At 32.8% G+C, this 19,417-nt stretch overlaps 2 protein-coding genes across 6 annotated transcripts in view; both read right to left on the bottom strand.

The window, feature by feature from the left end:
• The window catches only part of LOC129809798 (uncharacterized), a 35,737-nt gene extending 28,387 nt beyond the window's left edge, over positions 1 to 7,350 (bottom strand). The window contains exons 1-2 of the mRNA XM_055859896.1: positions 6,271 to 7,350; positions 363 to 1,146 (exon numbers count right to left, since the gene is read on the bottom strand). Of these exons, the coding sequence (XP_055715871.1) occupies positions 363 to 1,146; positions 6,271 to 6,411 (925 nt within the window). The 5' untranslated portion in view covers positions 6,412 to 7,350. The remainder of the gene's footprint in view (positions 1 to 362; positions 1,147 to 6,270) is intronic.
• A 4,620-nt stretch (positions 7,351 to 11,970) lies between these two features.
• The window catches only part of LOC129809801 (uncharacterized), a 106,005-nt gene continuing 98,558 nt past the window's right edge, over positions 11,971 to 19,417 (bottom strand). For all 5 annotated transcript variants that reach the window (XM_055859900.1, XM_055859898.1, XM_055859904.1 and 2 more), the window contains one exon: positions 11,971 to 17,814. In XM_055859900.1, coding sequence (XP_055715875.1) covers positions 17,721 to 17,814 — 94 coding nt within the window. In that variant the 3' untranslated portion in view covers positions 11,971 to 17,720. The remainder of the gene's footprint in view (positions 17,815 to 19,417) is intronic.

The raw sequence follows: 19,417 nt of genomic DNA on the forward strand, positions 1-19,417 counted from the left end.
ACAAAAAATGTTCGTCAAATGATCATTTTACGAACAATGTTTGTGAAAAAGTACAAAATTTTACGAACTTGTTTGTGGGTTATATGATTCACGAGCATTTCGTAAGTCTGCCATAGGATTTCACAAACATTTACGAACAATTTTACAAAATATTTTTTTCTGTATATAGCAAATAGTTGGAGACTTGCAAAAAATATCCTAGATTCCTTCAACCTTCTACTTTGCAATTACGTACAAACATAAGAAATAAATAACTTCAGGTTTTCAGAAAAAAATATTTTCTTTATGGGACACCGGTGTTCCAATCGTCCTTAAAGGGTTAAAAAGATTAATAGATTAATTTACTCTATTTATGAACTCACCAAAGACTGATGGGCACAGCTTGAGACATTTGAGCAGGATGCTGGCTTGAAAATTTTCTTCATCTGCAATTAGTCGTTCAAGCAGAAGATTCCCCTCTGGCTCCACATGAGCATGACTTTGCTGCATCTCAAGAGCCAAGTTGTCAAAGAACTTCCCAGTGGGATCCTCAGAGTCACTGGGAGGAATCGTGGCAGCACGCCTAGAGGGAGATGTGGCACCTCCCAGTGGAGATTGCAAATGGCTCGTGAGAGCTCTCAAGATCTCCACACTTGAGGTGTCTGAATCAGCACTGGGAATACTCATTTCAACTCTACATGTAGCCAGGAGACATCCAATGAGTGCCAGGCAACACTGTTCGCTGCGACGCTTTGAGAGAGTCTGCAGAACAGCGCCCATATCGATCTTCCTGGGCTGAGACATGAGCCCAGCGAAGGTATTACTGCAAACAGCAGCTCCTTCATTTTGCTTCGCACTCTGAGCCAATTGTTCTGTGGTGTCATTGTGCAGGGTACAGAGGAGCAAGGCTCCATCGAGGATGACATCCGTTTGATGTGCAACTCCCAGCATCAGCCTAATTATGTGCTGGACAATAAAAATGAGCTGAAAGTGGCGTCTCTTTAGAGTTGTCCGTACAATTGTTGCCTTCCGACACTGGAGGATCTTGTAGGGGCTCCTCTCGAAGTTCTTGTCTGCCGATGTCGCTGTGAGGCGCAGCAGACGCACCTGATACTGACTACTGAGGTCAAAACAGCGACGCGATTGATTGAGCAATTCCTCAAATTCCTACCAAATACAAATCCCATCAATTTTCTGTGAGCATTGAACTCGGTCGAGGATTCGTGTGCATTTCACATGCAATCCCCTGCCATTTGACCCACTTTTCCGGCAACTCCTCTGCAATTTCCCCAGCCCATGGCTTTTTGCGAAAATTAACTTCAACATGCAGCCCTTCTAGGCTTCTTTAGGGCAAGGACAAGGGATTTTCCTCATCGATAAGTCATTTTAAACAAATTTTCAAAGGGATGGGAAACCTTCTGCAAAATTTCATGGGATCATTATACACAAACCCTCCCATATGGCGAGAAAAAAATCTGGTCAGAAAATTGATTTAAAAAACTCCTTCTTTGAGGTTTAGAAGATCATATATACGTAACGTAAATTCCTAGGATTTACATTTAACTGAATTCTTCCTTCTAAACCTTAAAGATAATGCGTTTTCCTGCTAAAAAAAATTTTAAAATAGATTAATTGATTTACAAAATTTTATTTTTCATCCTAATATCTGTGAGGAACCAATAATTAATATTTCTACAAAAATATGTATAATGGCAACTGAAAGATATTACTTTGTAAAACTAAAGAGCTTTAGGGTAAGTGTGCCAAATTCCGGCCAGCTTGCAATTTCGGCCACCTTTTTTGTTCCTCGAATTTCCATGAACTTTTAGATTTTACGTACTCTAGAGATTATACAATGCAAAAGAATAACAAAAAGTGTAGCTTCAACAAACGAGATGACGTTAAAAAGATATTGGAAAAATTCCCGAAGGGCAAGGAACTGTGAGAATGAAGGTGGCCGAAATAGGACACCAAAGCTATGTCTACATTTTTATTCATTTTAAAATGTATTAAGAATGATTTTAGAGTAAATAAAGACGGTAAACTCCTTACAAGGTTCCAATCAACACTCTTTCAGAAGAAAGAATAAGAAAATCAATTTGTATTTAAAATATTACATTTCAAACTTGAGACTTTGACGCTTGCATGCAACTATGGCGAAATTTGGCACACTTACCCTAATTTGTTAACGCTGTTCATTAAATGGTGTTTTCTAAGGGGTTACGTGGGTCAAAAAACTGGAAAACACCATATTCTATATATTTTTATTCAAGCAAACAAATTTTTATTTTAAACTTAGTTCTTAATGGATCCGGCACACCTTTTAGATCAGTAAAATTTCATTAAATCAAAATTCACATCTCTTTCTCTCTCAAACGTTTTGCGTATGTCTATCTCATTCGTTCGAACTTCAAATTCGACTGAGAGCTAAATTTAATTTGTTACGATGTTTAAAAGAAGAAGAAGAGTGACAAAGAATGGAATAAACTGATGCAATAGATTTTGAGAAAGAAAAGGATGCGAATTTCGACTTTATGAAATTTTCCTGATCTAAAAGGTGTGCCGGAGCCATAAGTACATAATAGTACAGTATTTAATTTCTGAAATTTTCATTTAAAAGTTTAAAAAAAACTAAATATTTCCTATTAGCTGATGAGTTAAACTCGTACTTGAACGGTAGAATTTTCTAAAGGCTATCATATGTTCTGTTAAAACTAAACCTAACGACCGTAATTGTTCGTTTTTCCTAGCGCACTCGGTCAAATGACAGACCACGATAGGTAGGATGCTAAACAAATTCTTCTTGAAAAAGAGGAAAAAATTAGAATGAAACATTGAAAAATTATATTACATGCGTATTTTAAGAAATTCATAAAGTTTGATAACGACGTTTTAGCGTTTAAATATTTGTTAATTTTAAAAAGTTTTTAAACCGATCAATTTAACCGGTCTTGATACTCTATTAAAAAATGTTTTGTTAAACGAACAAATGGATTTTGTTGAAATTTTGTTAAAAGAATGGTATTTACCAATTTAACAAAACTTTTTCTTGTATTTCACATGAAAAAACACCCTTTTGACAAACTTTTAACAAGATCCAGTTGGCCACCGATTTGATAAAACTTTTCCATATTCTGTATGGAAGAACATCCCTTTTACAAACTTGTCTTGTTAATTTGACAAAACATTTTTTTCAGAGTAGGTTTAGGGTTAAGGGGTTACGTTGGTCAAGAAAACTAAAAAACTTTTTTTAAATATAATAACAAAATGTCCTGATTCAAATTCTTAGGCATAAAAAAGCACAATATTTAAACTATATTTCCTAAAATTTTCATTTAAAAATTTTAAAATTACATCCATTTAGACCAGATTTTTGGAGATTTAAAAAAAAAAAACTTTTCGGTGCACAAGATTTCTCGAATTTGGTTCATCTGAAATCCAAAACCTAAATATTTTCTGTTAGCTGATGAATTAAGTTAATCCTTGAACGAAGAAATTTATCGTTACTTGATGACAACTTATTCTAGAAGACGAAACGCGGTGTAAAATTCAAATTGCATTTTTTTCTCCAGAAATCCTTCGTTAAAAGACTAGTTTGACTCATCCGCTAACAGGAAATATTTGGTTTTTGGATTTCAGATGAATCTATTCCTAAGAATATGTTTTTTTTTAAAAGGATTTTGAAATAAATTGAAAAGGGTCTCCGAAAATAAAGTCTCAGGGGCTGAATTTATAATGAAAATGTCAGAAAATGTGGTTTAAATGTTGTACCTAGTTACCCTAATGCATATAAAAGTTATATTTTTAACTCCTTATATTTTTTTATATTTCAAAAAAACCGAAAAAAGATCAAAGTAATTGGTAAGATGTATTCGTTGTTATCAGCTTTATTGGAATTTTTTAGAGTTATTGTAGTGGTCGAAGCAAAAAACGAATAAAAATAAATACATCTTTTCTTTGAATTCATAAATTCATATAGTTATAAGTGAAAGAATATTAATTTACAGAAATATTTCTAAGTAGGGGAGACTGGGGCAAAAAGTTACAAATCGAAAAATCCAAAATTCAATATCTTCCAAGGTAAAAAAGATAGCGGCTCAGTTTTTTTTCTATAGACAGCCTCCATAGACCTTCTTCAAAGTCGCAAGTTTCTTAGAATTCGAACATGGAATTTAGAAAATAAAAAATGTCGAAATTTTTAGCCCTATTTTTGAAATATTTTCCTTGCAGAAAATAACAATTATTACCTACTTATTTTCCAAAATTGATGCACTGGTGAATATTTACTAAATAATTTGGATTCTTTGAATACGAATCCGGTATCTATTTTAGAATTTCACAAAGGTTCTTTTCTCCAGAAATCCTTTTATTAAAAATGGCCATTTGGGGTAAAAAGTAACAAAAGGTATAGAGCAAAAAGTAACAAAAAAAGCGAAGCAATTTCTGATGTCTCACGGCGAAAAGAAACGTCATTATCATGTCTGGCTGCTTGTTGTTTGCTTTGGTCAAACGATTTGCAGTCTTTTGTGTGTTTTTTTTTCTAAAATAGCTTGAAACGCGCTTTTCTCGTTTTCTCACTTTTCTCGCAGAGAAAACTGTGTGTTACAAAGATGTAGATGAATAAATTTTCTATGAATAGGTAGGGTGGAATCACCACTTCTCGCCAGTGCCCCACTTTTCGCCACTTATATTAAAATTACAATTTTTCCATTATTTGTAAAATAAATTAGCCGTAAAATTATTTGTAATTTTACTGCTGTTACTTATAGAGTCGAAAAACACGAATTTTTTGTTTTGAATTTACATGTTTGACGATTTTTTAGAGGAATATTTTAAGCAAGTGCATAGAATCCAATATTTCTTACCAAATATAATAAAATATCATGAAACTTTTATCGCACAAAATTTAATTTTTGAGTAAATAATTTTTCTATTGAACATTTAATTACATTCGAAGAATACATAAAATTTGTATTTAGTTAGTTAATATCTCATTTTATATTATTTTTATGTAAAAATGAGCCATGGCGAAAAGTGGTAATATTCTAAAATTGATTCACCACCTGTCGCCATAACTTTTCAATAGGCGACGCTAACTTCACTTCGTAGATTTTCAGTTGTCAAATCTACTTTGTTTACTTTCTGCAATAGTCTAATAATTTGATTTCTCAAATAAAAGTGAAGAAAAATCATTTAATGTGAGTAATAATAAGGTGATTATGAGGAAAAAGAAATGCTGAATGTCTTTTTTGCATAATATTGCCCAAAATAATCGAGTTTGAACCTTTTCCAAGTGGGTGGCGAGAAATGGTTACAAAACTGGCGAAAAGTGGTAAAAAGTGGCGACGAAGTGGTTATTTTTGCATTGTTAATAAAAATCAGTTTTTTAGGTACTCCCGCGTTAATTTGTAGGACCTTTGTTTTTGCGAATCTAGAGCCAATATATCTAAGTAGCTTTGTGTCAAATTTGAGTTATCTGATAATAAGGGTTCAAAAGTTATAATACAATTAATTTCACTTTTTCCTAAAAGTGGCGATAAGTGGTTACTCCACCCTATATATCCTCTAGGTATTTTTTTCAAATTTACGGAAGCCCGTAATGAAACGGGCTAATTATAAAACTGTGCTAATTAGAAATTTTTGAAGCGCTCGAGTAGCTTGTAAAAAAATAAAATATCCTTCTTGTGACTTTTTCCCCCAGTCTCCCCTAATGTGAAAGATAATTCTTTTTCTACATTTAAATAATTTTCTTTTAGATTCTAAGTTAGGCTAATTTTTGTCCGGATTTAGGTAGTTTACTGACCAAAAACACTGTACCATTGATAATGAATTTTTGATTAAAAATATCAGACGGTTTGCTGCAGGCAAAAAGGAATTAATGGAATTAATGAATCCCTTGTAACACTGTGATATTATGCTAACTATATAATTTTAGTCGTTCTACTTATTTATTTTATTCACTTTTTTGTGTCTGCAAGCTCTGCAGGAAATACTCTTGTCATTTAATCATCCCCAAAATTCCTTCTAATATGAAAAACGGTCTTTGACACGAGTTAAATTTACATAAAAATTACAAGACATTTAAATGGCCGGAAAAGCTCAATAGGAGAACAATTCACTCAAGGAAGTGTAAAATTACTTTAAGAATTGCAGAGGAAATTGCTAGTAATACCATTGGCAAAACGGGACAATTTCTTGGACGAAATCCACAAAACATCCCAGAATATATTCATGATATATGTACCAAGGATAAATCAATTGATAAAGTGATTCACTACAGCGGAGACTTACATAATAATCCGGCAAATCCAGATTGATGTCAGTGGCGAATTTCTTGGCCAGTACTTTGAAGTCCCTCTCGAGTTGTCTGGTATTCTCGAAGAGTTTCATTGTGTCTTGATTGTGCTTGGGGATCCATTTTGGAGTGTTCATCGTTCCGGAAGCCACGAAAGAGTGTTAGAAATCACAGAGAAAATGGTGAGTATTGGGTTAGGGGAGAAGTGAAAAAGATTTTCAAGAATAGCGAAATTTGAGCTGAAATTGGCGAGGCATCCGAATTTATGGCTCGCAGCACTGCAACTGACTCTCGTGACTCGAGCCGGAAAAGTGGGTAGCGTCAGAATTCGCCCAGTTAAAAAAGAAACACTTCCAACGATACCAAAAATGTGCATTCTCAGTGAAAGTTGTGCCAAGGTGGTTGTTGCAATTTTCCCGCCAAAAAAATCCCAACAAAATGGTCAAAGAAAAACCTACCAAAACTGAAAATTTTCCCTTCTGAAGGTCACTCATGGTATCTCACTTATGGCGGAATTTTCCTCAATTAAAATCTCTTACCTCAGTGAAAAAATCCTCGTCACTCTCCATAGAGTCAGTCAGAGAATCAGACATTTTTGGGTGGTGTTTGGGAATTCGGGGTCAATCCACCTGCCGCCCACTTTGAAATCACACACTGCAGCACTTTTGCCCACCACTTTGAACTTTTCACGCGCGCACTTTTGGCTGAACTTCAACCTTGATCCATCGATTCCACAAATCCGGACGAGGGGGTAGGTTAGGGACACAATGGGACAGACAAGGCCGGGAAGCCCAGTGACGTCTGGCTGTTTATTCGAACATCGTCATGGTGATCACACGAGTTTCACTTTTAGCTGCTTTAGGCCATTTTCTCTAAAAGGAGATTCTCCCTTTCTTCGAGGGAACTTCCGGAGAGCGGGGATCTATTTAATTGCCCCAGTGCGAAACTTATCCAATTACCGACATTTCGCGTACGAGTCCTTGAAAGCACAAAAAGGAAAATTATACAGTGCAGAGAGAAGAATTTTAGGACTCCAATTATAAGTGGGAAATGCAATAGAGAGGAAATTGTAAAAGAATTTAGGGGAAACTGGGGCACCACCAAACAGGGGTACCACCAAACACTGCGATTTTTTAAATAGGTATAAGATTTCAGAGAATGAGACTTACATGAAATCATAGATACTATAGGGATGTTTGTCCAGAGAAATAATGATCCACATAGTTCAAGTAGTTTAGAAATAAGAATCTTTTTTCGCAAAATTGTGAGATTTTGATAATTTTAATCATTTATATATCTACCTGGAAAATAAAACTGAAATAAGTTACATCAAATTTCACTACACCAGTACTTTCCTACATGTTTTGGGATAATATTTATGTATCTACTAAAGAAATTAATGTTCACATTTTTTTAAAAGAATATAAAATCCATCACAAAACAGTGTTTGGGGCACCAACAAACAGCCAAATTTCTCACAATTGCAGATGTCGCGAGCGTAGCTTGAATGGCAAAATTTTTCCTCTTATCTTTCTTACTCTTCATCTCCCTCTTTGTTCGATTTCAGAAATTTATATCCATTCATGAGATTTTCATTCAAGACTCAGGAGAAATATAGTTTCAAGAACCCAATTTTGCATAAAATGATTCTTAATGATTCTTAAATGATTTTAATCAAGGATTGACGAATGATTTCTCGATTTTATTACAAATAATCAGAATAGCGCGCAAAATTTGAACTTTAGGTATAGTGTTTGCCACGATTTTAGTGGCGCTGCTTTCCAGTCAGAAGTCGAATGTTGTCAAAATGATGAAAAATCCATTGAAAAATATGTTCGGTGTGCAGTGCTTTAGTTTTCTGCTATTTTGGTCACTCATTCTAAATTTTGCAGTGCTTTTTTGAGAATTATTTGCATTTTCAATACCTTCTTTATAATTAAGAGTTTTAGTGAATGCCCAAAATAACTTCAATGGGTGAGAAAAACAGGTGTTTTTTGGTGCCCCAGAAGGTGTTTATTGGTACCCCGGGTGGTTGGAAAAAAGCGAAAAATGCATGGTGATACAATTTTTCTTTTTACGGAAAATTGAAGTGCTTCACATGATCGTTGTATACATTAATATGCAGCCTATACCTAAGACTATAACATGGGGTAAGCAACATTTTTCTAAAATTCACAGTTTTCTTAGGAAATTCAGTCAAAATCGCATCTTTCAAAAGTGTTTGGTGGTACCCCAGTTTCCCCTATAGCATTTTCTCAATAAAACTTTAAGAAGCTAAGCTTTGAAAATAGAGAATCAGACATAAATAAATTTAAAGCTACCATGAAAAGGTTCACTATAAAGTTCTGTAGATTAGAGCAACAAAAGTTCGTCCTATTACCACAAACGACGGCAATGATTTTTCTTTAAACCCTAACTTTAACCCTTTAAGGACGATTGATTCACCAGTGACACATGAAAAAAAATTATTAATTATTTTTTTAAAATTGTTTCACTATAGGGGAAAGCGCGCTACCTTCATACGTTTTATGCTTCGCACAAATAATATTTTTCAATGTGTTATAAATGAATTTGGGCTATTATATTATTATATTTTAATGGGTAGTCCAATGCCTAAAATTTTCAGAAAAGAGCTACTGGTGAAATTCATAAGGAACGTAGAGAAAAATTAAATTGTGCGAAGCTTGAGTCGTCTGAAGGTAGTGCGCTTTCCCCTACTTTTTTTTCAAATGATATTGATATTCCCATAGAATAAACAATTTTGGTCAGTAATTAATTCAAAATGGGCAGTAAAATTCATTTTTAATCAGGAAGAAAAATATAAGGGAGAGGATTTCAGGTTTTGCACACGCACACACTCTGGCTTCGAACACTTCAATTTTTCCCATATTCCTTTAATGAATATAGAAAAAATATCGTGTTTGAAGCCAGAGTGTGTGCGAAGCTCAAAGCCTTCCTCTAGGTCCGTAAAATCTAAAGAGCTAAACAGTCATTCTAAACCGCTTTAATGAGTTTCGTGAGAGTTGAAAACTAAAAAAAAACATTTTTCCAATGGCCGAGCATAGCGATAGGAATTTCTAAAGCGTCTTTCTCCTAGAATTTTATTAGAAACCACAACTTCCCGGACATTGGCAGTGATCCCAGAAATCAGCGGTCTCCCAGAAATGTTCAAGCGAAAAAGGAATGATACCGCTCCCTATGTTCTAACATGAAGGAGTAACGGGATATTACAACTCATCTGGATGTTACGATACCCAGAGATCTGATCACAAAGCAAAGAATACAGACATATTTAGCTGACACATCTGTGGTAAGTCCCTGTATTATCTCAATAACGTTGCACCCTATGATGTTAGTGTCAAATGATAATTTGTAGACCTACGAATATTTTCTTAGAATATCCTATAACATCTCTTCATTTTCCCTGAAATTTTCCAGTTTTATTTACAAATCCTTTAATATCCCTCAAATTCACGAAAACTATTGCGTGGGACGACTTGTCTCCTTCATTAATTCTCTTTGAAAAGGGACTAGGGTCACAGAAGATTATAGGATCGAAAAATGAACCATTATCAAGATCTTATAAATCAAATAGTAAGAACCTAAAATCATCATCAATTTAAAATCAGAATATTTGACCCGGATATTTGAATGAAATTATCTTGATAACCCTGCTTTTGATCGGCTCAGTACTCTTCAATGACTTAAGCTCTTTTTTCAATAAGAATAGTTCAGTGATCGATTCTATCCTTTTCGTGAATTTGAAGAATATTTATTTATTATTTATTATATAGAAAACTAGAAAATTTCAGAGAAAATGAAGAGATAGGGATAGGGTTTGTTCCGGAAAAATTTTTCTTGAATATCCCTCTACTATTTTTTTTACTAACAACATCATAGAATGTGCTGTTTTTGAGAGATGTTGAATCGAACAGTATTACAAAAACATCGTTCGAGATCTGACGGACGAAGATTCGTTCGAGATCTGGCGAAAATGAATTAGACCGAATTCTGGTGGACAATGATTTGTTCGAAATCGAGGATTCGTAAGATCTGACGAACATGGATTTTCGCAAGATCTGGCGGACATGCATTAGTTCGAGATCTAGTGAACAATGATTTGTTTGAGATCTGATGGACAAGAATATAGTTCGAGATCCGACGGACAAGGATATCGTTCGAGATCTGGCGGATGAGGATTAGTCCGAGGTCTGGCGGACAATGATTTGTTCGAGATATGGATTGGCCAAATGTAGAGGGTGTTGGACATTTGGAACTTCTGGTTCGGGGCTGTTAAGAGTGAATAATCAATTATTACAGATCCCTAAAAACAACAATAATACTTCCTGAAAATATTCACCTTAAAAATATCTCAAAATTATTTAATCAGAATTTTCTTGGTAACCCTATTCAACTCTTATTTTCACTTACCTTAAATCTTTTCCCAGGAGAATATTTCGTGAATGATGCAAATCGTTCCACGTATTCTTTTTAAAGATTTGAGGAATATTTAAGGATTTATGATGAAAATTGGAAAATTTCAGGGAAAATGAAGTGATAGGGCTATAGTTTGTTTTAGGAAAATCTTCCTTAAGTCCTCCTCTACAAATCATGATTTGACACAAACATCCTAGGATGAATCATAAGATATCTCAGTAACGTGATAGATCATATGTTTCTTCCGAAGAAATGTTCAAGAAACACCAAAAAAAAACAAGAAAATATTCATATCGTTTTCTATGCCATTTTAGGCTGTTGCACAGTGTTATGAGATTTAAGGGCTTACTAAGGGAAAGACAAATTGAAGATATTGCTGCAACTGCAAGTTTTCTCAACAAACGAAATGGATTGCCATAATTTGTGTGATTGATCCCAATGCTAAGTGTTTTGCAGATTATGAAGACCTTCGACTTCTTGGGGTTTTAAAATGAGTACATTTCGAATTGTTCGACTCAGTCAAGCCAGGAATCTTCTCGCCAAAGACCGCTTTAAGAATGTGACTTTTTTCTAACCGCTCTAAGCCAACAGTTAATTAATTTTCATTGTAAATTTTTATTCAATTTACTCCACGCGGTGTTGAAATGGCATTTTCTTTTGAATTGTGGCTCTCTTCCATTGAAAACGAACATGTTTTTTTAACACTTTACTGTTCTCAAGTGCTTCTGCATTATCGATTTTTCTTTGTGTTGATTCGTGTCTCGACTGATTTTATAGTTCTCGCTGTGTTCTAAAACTACTAAACAGTCGTAACACTAACCAACACAAAGTTTGAAAAATCGATTAAATAAAAGCACTTGGGAAACAGTAGTGCTAAAAAAAAACAAGTTAATTTTTCATTGGAATAGCACCATTATGACATAAATTTGGGGCAATCTTCATGAAGTGATTTGATGGGAATTTTGGGAATGTATAACGCAAAAGACGGATGCTTTCTTTCAACTTTACAGATAAATTAGATTTTCTCAAGATTTTATTAAATTTTGTAAAATTTCCGGGCAAAATCCTAAAATGCAGATAATCAACGTAAAACCCTTTGACTTTGAATTAACTTTGGACGAAAAGTGATTACTCAGTCAATGACCGTCCTCCTAGCAATTTTCACAAGGAAGATGACTTGTTCTAATCCACCAACTCATCTTAATTCAATAAATCTTTTCTCTACTGGCCCTTCAGCGTGAGGAAATTCAATAAATCACTTCATCCTCTAGTCAATTTTCTTTTCTCTTTATTATATCTCCTCGTTTAACACAAAATTTATTAATTCAGTATTACAAATTCCTTTTTTGTGTCTTGTCACCTCTCATTTTTTTTTCTTAATTTTCCTTTTTTAAGTATTAATATCTCAAGAGGGACGTTTATTCATTATTTTTTTTCACAATCATAATCTCTCAAAATTATTTCTCTCTTTCTCCTACATTTATAGAAATTGGGTAATAATTTTTTTTTTCACTTGAGTATAATTTTAACATAGGAAATAAATTTATACATTCTACAAAAATTGTTCAACAGTTTTTTCTAACTAAAAAAGATGAATTATAACATTAATAATTTAATTATTAGATTCTCTGTAGTTTGCAATAATAATAGATTATCTTCTCATCCCGCGCACACCTCATCAAAAATAATATAAAAGAGGGCGGAAAAATTCATACTTTTTTTCTTTTCATTTTTTGTAAATTTATAAATTATTCCTTAAATAGCACAAATTGAAGATTCAAGCTCTTGGTTGTACGTTTTTTTTCTTTGTCCAAAAAAAAAAAACATTTTCTATGCAAATTAAAAGTTAGAGACAGAAATAAAACAATAACTTTAACGTTATATTTGTAAATTTCTCCAAAATTCAGAGAGAAATTCTTCTAAAAAGGTAATATTTTGCATTTCATGGTTTGACATGCAACATATTTGATAGAAAAAAATCTTTCTTATAAATTAGAAACACGATTTTCTTATTATTTTTTTTCTTTTAGGATGATTTCGCTCTGCAAAAATTCATTGTAAAATCATATATTTACAATTAAATATAAATTAAATAAAAATGAAAGGAGGCTATTTAACCTGGCAATCTTATTCATAACAGTTCACTGTGAAAAAGAATTGTTATTTGACCAAAGAAGATGTTCTTTCTAGTGAAAGTGTTCAAAGTAAATTAAAACTGAAGCGAACACAAAATGATAAAATTTTGACAAAATTAAGCTAAAGCGAATGAGGAAAGATTCCCCAGAAAAGCTATGCAAGCCATTGTGAGGAGACGTCGATCTCAGGGCAGACCTAGGACAAGGTGGCTGAATCAAATTCAGAATCTTGCCTTGGAGCGCCTTCTGGTCGAACCCGAACATCTTCCTGAAGTGGCGGAGGATCGACAGACGCGGGCTGCTAAATTAGATGACATGGGCCCGCGACCCAAATAGGGATAAGTGGTTGAAAACTTGATAATGATGATCATGATAAGCTAAAGAATACATCTTTATCTTTCAGTGTTCACTAAGATCCTGCTGTTTTAGGATCTTAAAGGTAAATATTCAAATTTAAAATTTATTCGAAAATGGAAATCCAATAGAAAATCAAGCGGAAGTCGAAAACAAAGTAGGCTAGACATATTTGCCACATAAGCGCTGATCAATTTTCTTGACGTACAGTAAATTACTCAGATGTTCCTCTTGGCTTTCCTGCAAATTTAGAATATCACTAAGCCAGTCAGATTAGATCTCAACTAACAGGAAAGTCCGACGATCATTTCCTTGATTACAAAATTTTTCTTTATACGAATCTTCACGATTTTTACCAATTACTGTAAACAATACTAAATCAGTGTTAATTTTCTCCAATCTAGAACCAGCATTTGAAATTTTAAAACCATTCGAAATTCGAAAACCAGTCGAAGATCAAAATTGCGAACCTAAGTACCCGTATGATTCACGAAGATTCTGGTCGACTTGCTGTTTCAATATTCAATAATTTTGGCTGCGATGTTCAATTTACGACTCCTTACATTCAAGTCAATCATATTTTGGGAAAATTTGAGAATTTTGAAGTTTATTCGAGAAAAATAATGTGAAAGGTATTTTTCCGTTGTTCGGTCCGATTTTCGATCTTTTGTCACTCTATTCCACCATTAGTTGACATTCATTTTAAAATTGTGCCTTTTTGTTTATATAATAAAAAAACAGCTCCAACGACAAATGTTAATTTACGGATATATTTGTCTAAAACCGAAAAATTCATCATTTTGCATTTTTAAAGTTTATGGCGCTGGCACTCCTTTTCAATTGAGTAAAATTCAATCGTTTGAAATTTTACCTCTCACTCTTTCAGACTAAAATAAGATATGTTTATGTCTTTCTCTCAAATAAAATTTGAAATTGAAATTGAAAATGAAATTGAAATTTCAATTTTCATTTGACAGAAAGAGATAAACATATCTTATTTTAGTTTGAAAGAGTAAGAGGTGAAATTTCAATCGATTGAATTTTATTCAATTTAAAAGGTGTGCCAGCGCCATTAGAAGTGGAATCATTACTCTAGAGAACTTATTTCTCAACTGATTTTATTCAAGACTGAATTTAATCGAAAAGTCTTGAAATTCCCAATACAACTGCATTTATCCAAATCACTAATGAAGAGGTGAAGTAGTTGTAATTAATTTATTTCAATTTGAATTTATTTCGAAAGCAAATATGACAGTCAGTCCAAAGAGGAGACAAAGAGGAGACCAGGCGAACGGAAACTTCTGAAAAACCATTCAGACTTAGTTCGTGACATTGTAACCCAAGAGAGATACTGTCAAAAATCTTGGAGAAGTCCAAAAAGACCAGAATGCTCAACATGGGTCTGTCCAAAGCCAGTCCAACATCATGATTGACTCTGAGTAAAGTCGAAACAGTACAGTAGTTCTTACGGAAACCAGTCTGATATTCGCACAGAAGATTGTTCTTTTCAAATGTTCTGACATATCATCCAAAAAGACAATCACCAAATGCTCGAAAATTGCGGCTAGAATACTTATTGGTCTAAAATCAGATGGGGCAGATATACCATTTTGAATTTTCAAAGGTTGGAACTGAACAACTAACGAAAGTTTTTTTTCTTAACTGATTTGATCGTGACTAGATTCACTTGAAAAATCTTGAAATAACCAAGACAACCAATCTGTATTAAGCGCTATCAGAGTGAATTGGTAAAGTCTCGGTAAAATTGATTTATATTTCTCGAATATTGTTTTTCGGATTTAAAGGACAAACGGTATAAGTCGACTTCAGGTCTTTGGTGACCTCCGAGAAGTAGACAGATTCCTTATATTATTTTCTCCAACACGCCTTAAATAATTGCATTAATTTCCGAATATGTTTCGATGGCAATTCAAGCAAATAATTCGTCCGCTTATTTTCGAAAAGTGTCGCCATATTGAATTACTCAGGTATTTTCTGACTTCAGAAGTAGCTTTCTTTACTTTTTTAGAGCTTCTTTCTCATTGCATTTTTCTCGCTATTCTTCAAAAATATTAAGATATATTTTTAAGCCACTGCAAGTCCGAAAATCTAAAGGCATACAAACTTTAAGATGCTGCAGGAAGCTTTGTTGGACTTTCTTTTTTATTCAATTTCACTTAAAAGTCTTGTATACTACTCGGAAATTGTGGTTATTATGGAAATTTGAAACGTTGTCTGAGAGCTCACTAAGGGTTTCTCCAAATGAAAATGTATTCGAAGCTGGGTCAGAGCAAAGCCATTTTTACTTCCCGTTTCGTCCGTGTGGTGACTGAAGTATTTCCTGTTCGAATTTCAAAATGTTTTGAGTGTCAACTTGTCAATTTTCTCCTTTTTATGGGAAAACCAAAGCAAGTGCGCTCATAATATTCGTATTTCATTATCTGATCCTGTCATAAATTTCTATAATCTCATACAAATTTTTTGTGGGAAACTTCGAAGTTCTTTTGAAATTTTTCGGACATCAACGACATGTTTACCTTTTAGTCGAGATACTTTTGGAGAATCAAACTTTATTCGAACTGCAACTTTGATAAATTTTCGAAAATACTTCGAAATGGATTCGTAATTTCGAAAAGTAATTCGTGATTTTGGAAAAGTAATTTACGTAGGTCAATGATTTCAGTTTTAGATATCGATGATTCGAAGTTCTTTCGTAAGTCAAATCCCGAATTTTCTTCATAGAAAACTGCTAAGAATAAGATCGTTAGGATAATAAATAGCCTCAGGAGTTTACTTATTAATAAATATCCGTATTTTCTTCGCCTATAGTTTCCCTTTACTTCCTTTTAATTTTATTTCTAAAGAGGTCTATAATTTATTATTAGCACAATAGGACTAGATTATAGTTGCAAATAACTAGAGTTAGTTAGTTTTGGTGTATTTGTAAACTTGTTTATCTCTCATTTTGCCATTTTTATCCTTCTAACTTGCTCCACTCTTTGTATTCATACTCCTTAATGCTCCTCATTATTTTTACATGCCAAAAATATTTCACAGTTATTATAACTTTTTCTATTTTTTGTGGTTGTTGTTTTTTTTTTATAAAAATTGATATATTTCTTTAGTTTTCTATTTCATTTTCTTTGTTTTTTTTAACTATTTTAAGGAGTTTTTGAAATAATGTACTGATTTTATTTTCTATTTTTTCTTTTTTTGGAATCTATTAGTTTTCTTCTAAATGTTTTCTTAAAAAAACTATTTATCCCTCATTTTGTTTTTCATTACCAATCAAATATTTAAGAGGGATCTCAATGCTTTTATCATTCCGAAGACTTGTGATTTCAATTTTTCATTTTAAAAATTTTAATATACGGAAAATTTAAGGATCAATTTTTAAGATAATACTTTATCAATGCTGATTTTTTTGTTATCATATTCCTTTATGCAACTTCATTTTTTTCTGTGTTTAGGTCTAATATTTAATTCCACACATTCACGTATACAATTAATTATTAAACGTTCTACTTAATCGTAATATTCTTTCATTCTCGAACCGTTTTTAATCCATTAAGAGAGATTTTTCAAACCTTCTTCCTCATCGTCTTCTCGATTAAAATGCCTAAAAATCTTCGATCAATTTATACAATTTCGATATTCCTTGCCAACGCAATGATTAAGAATTTTTCAAACGAAATAAATTTAGAAAAAAAATGAATTATCAAGAAATTATGTTACAATAGAAGATGGTAAAGAAGCCTAAAAGATATTTTTATTGGTTCATGAATAAATTGAGCTCAATTTACGTTTCTATTATTTTTGCTTTTTACAATTTAAAGCTCTTGGTACTTTCTACAGATGATATTTCTTTCCATATTTTGTTTTAAATGGAAAAAAATTGATAAAGAGAACTTTGATAAAAACTTAGCACCGCTGACATTTTGGTTCTTTTAACGCTGTTTTCGCAAAAAAATTATTCACAATTTTCCGTCATTAATTTTATAATAATTTAAAGTTCAAAAATGAGCATTTTAAAGTTAAAAAAAAAACTACCGAGATATCGTGGAGTTCAAGTTAATTAAAAAATTATTAATTTATCACACACTAAAATATATATATTACTATTTGTTCTTCGTCACTATGCTCTAAGAAAAAAAAAACCTTAAAAATTTTCCGATCATTTTGTATGCTTTATCATTAAATTCGAATTACCAAATTATATTTTTTAAATTTTCTCATTTTTTTTTATACAATTTTCATGCTCAATTTTTCTTGCTCAGCAATTATTTCTGTACTTTTTTTTTCTTTGTTATGAAATATTACGTGGAGAAGCATTCATATAACTAAATGCAATTTATTTTTATCCTCAATATCAAGAATATCTCATTTTTATATATTCCACTACTTAAAACCTATTTGCAATTCAAGATCACGCCAAAGACACTATACAGATTTTATTCTCTCTCTTTTTCTCTTAAATATCTTTTTTTTTTTTAAATAGGTTATTTTCTTTCGACAACTTACTACCATTCATTGATCATGTTGCTCATGCAGTCTTCAAGTTGGGACTCCAAGATGTCAATATTTGATTCATATTCATCTTCTTCATCGTACGAGCTGGAATTGAAATGAGAGAGAAAGACATAATGTCAATAAATTGAAGAAACTTTATAAAGAAAGTACAAGAAGTCTTGCAGCATCTTCAAAGAATACTTTCTGTTTATCATACATTTCTTGCTCAATCTTCCTTTCTCAAAAGAATGAAGTTATTAGCGAATGAAGACGCATTGATGGATTAAAAATACTTCTGCTTAGACGCTTTTCTTTCGAAGATGAAAATAACAATGGCGGTAGAAAAAAGAGTACTTCCTTAATATCCAGAAAGGAAGAGTACAACTGATGATATCCAAAACTTTTTATTAGAATCAGCAAATGAATTATAAAACTTTCCAGAGAGACCTATAGTAGGATTAACTGGGATTAACCTTTTAAGGACTATCGGGTCACCGATGAGCCATAGAAAAAAATCTTTAATAGGGGGAAGTGTGGCACCTTTGAATTGGGACAGCTTTTAAAATAGACTTTTTCTCCTATTTTAAACGGAACTGAACCTTACCGTGATATTATTTAACATTACAGTCCCATAGTGATGCCAAATTACATTATAAAAACCCTTAATTCTTTTTAAAAATAGACGAAAAAGGCCATTTTCAAAGGTACCCCAATTCAAAGGTGCCCTCTCAAAGGCGTACCAAAAGATTTTGGCGCCCGGGACGAGTATCTTGGCTAACGCCGCTTGACCCTTCCACGTGAAATATCTACTGACATTTTTACAACTTATCATTTACCTATGTCTTAGGTCAGATTCTTACAATCTCACCTACTATAATCCTACCAAAATTTCATGTCGTTCGATCGGGCTCAAACTTGGCCAAAATGTGTTTCATCACTTCCTGATCACGAATATATGGGTGGCCAAGTTAAGATAGGGGTCAAATTTTAGTATGTTATAGCTGGGCCTTACAGCTTTCGATCAGTACCACATTTAGGGTCTCCTGACCTACCTGACCCGAGCTAATAATGGCCCAAAAAAAAATTCTTAAACCTCTAACGGTGTTTTCTTTAATATGCGAAAAAAAGTTCTAAAACAATGTTTTCTAGGATAATTATGATCCAATAAAGTCGAAAAAACCATCCATTCTTCATTATCTCTTTTTGTTTAGGCACTAGGTTAGAAAATATAAAAATTTTTTGAAACTCTTTTTGCTTCTAAAATTCACATTTTTAGTTTTTTCAAATTTTTTTAAATAACCCGTCAAATCATTATTCTACCTGCCGATTTTACTCTGAGGTTTTTTGAATTTTAACGGTATATCCCAGTGTATTCAGAGAAAATCTGTAGATTTTCTGCTGAATTTCTGCTAGAAAATCTGTAGATTTTCGGTAGAATTTCTGCCGAGAAAATCGGCATAGTGTCCATTACTTCACAAAAATATTGTTGATTTATGTAGAAACTGTAGAAGTTATAAAGAAAATGGTGTGTTCTGCTTAACAAGCATTACCGATTAAACATTTTAAATAAGTAAAAAGATGCGAGCAAAAATACTAATTTTTTAAAAATCGCCCATGGAATGATACAAAAACACGAAATTTAGGTCGATACTCTGCTTAAAGTTTTCACTTCACTTTTCTCTACTTGTAACACGGCGTCGCAGAATTC

The sequence above is a fragment of the Phlebotomus papatasi genome, chromosome 1 (genome assembly GCF_024763615.1).
Source record: "Phlebotomus papatasi isolate M1 chromosome 1, Ppap_2.1, whole genome shotgun sequence".
Taxonomy (NCBI): Eukaryota; Metazoa; Arthropoda; class Insecta; order Diptera; family Psychodidae; genus Phlebotomus; species Phlebotomus papatasi.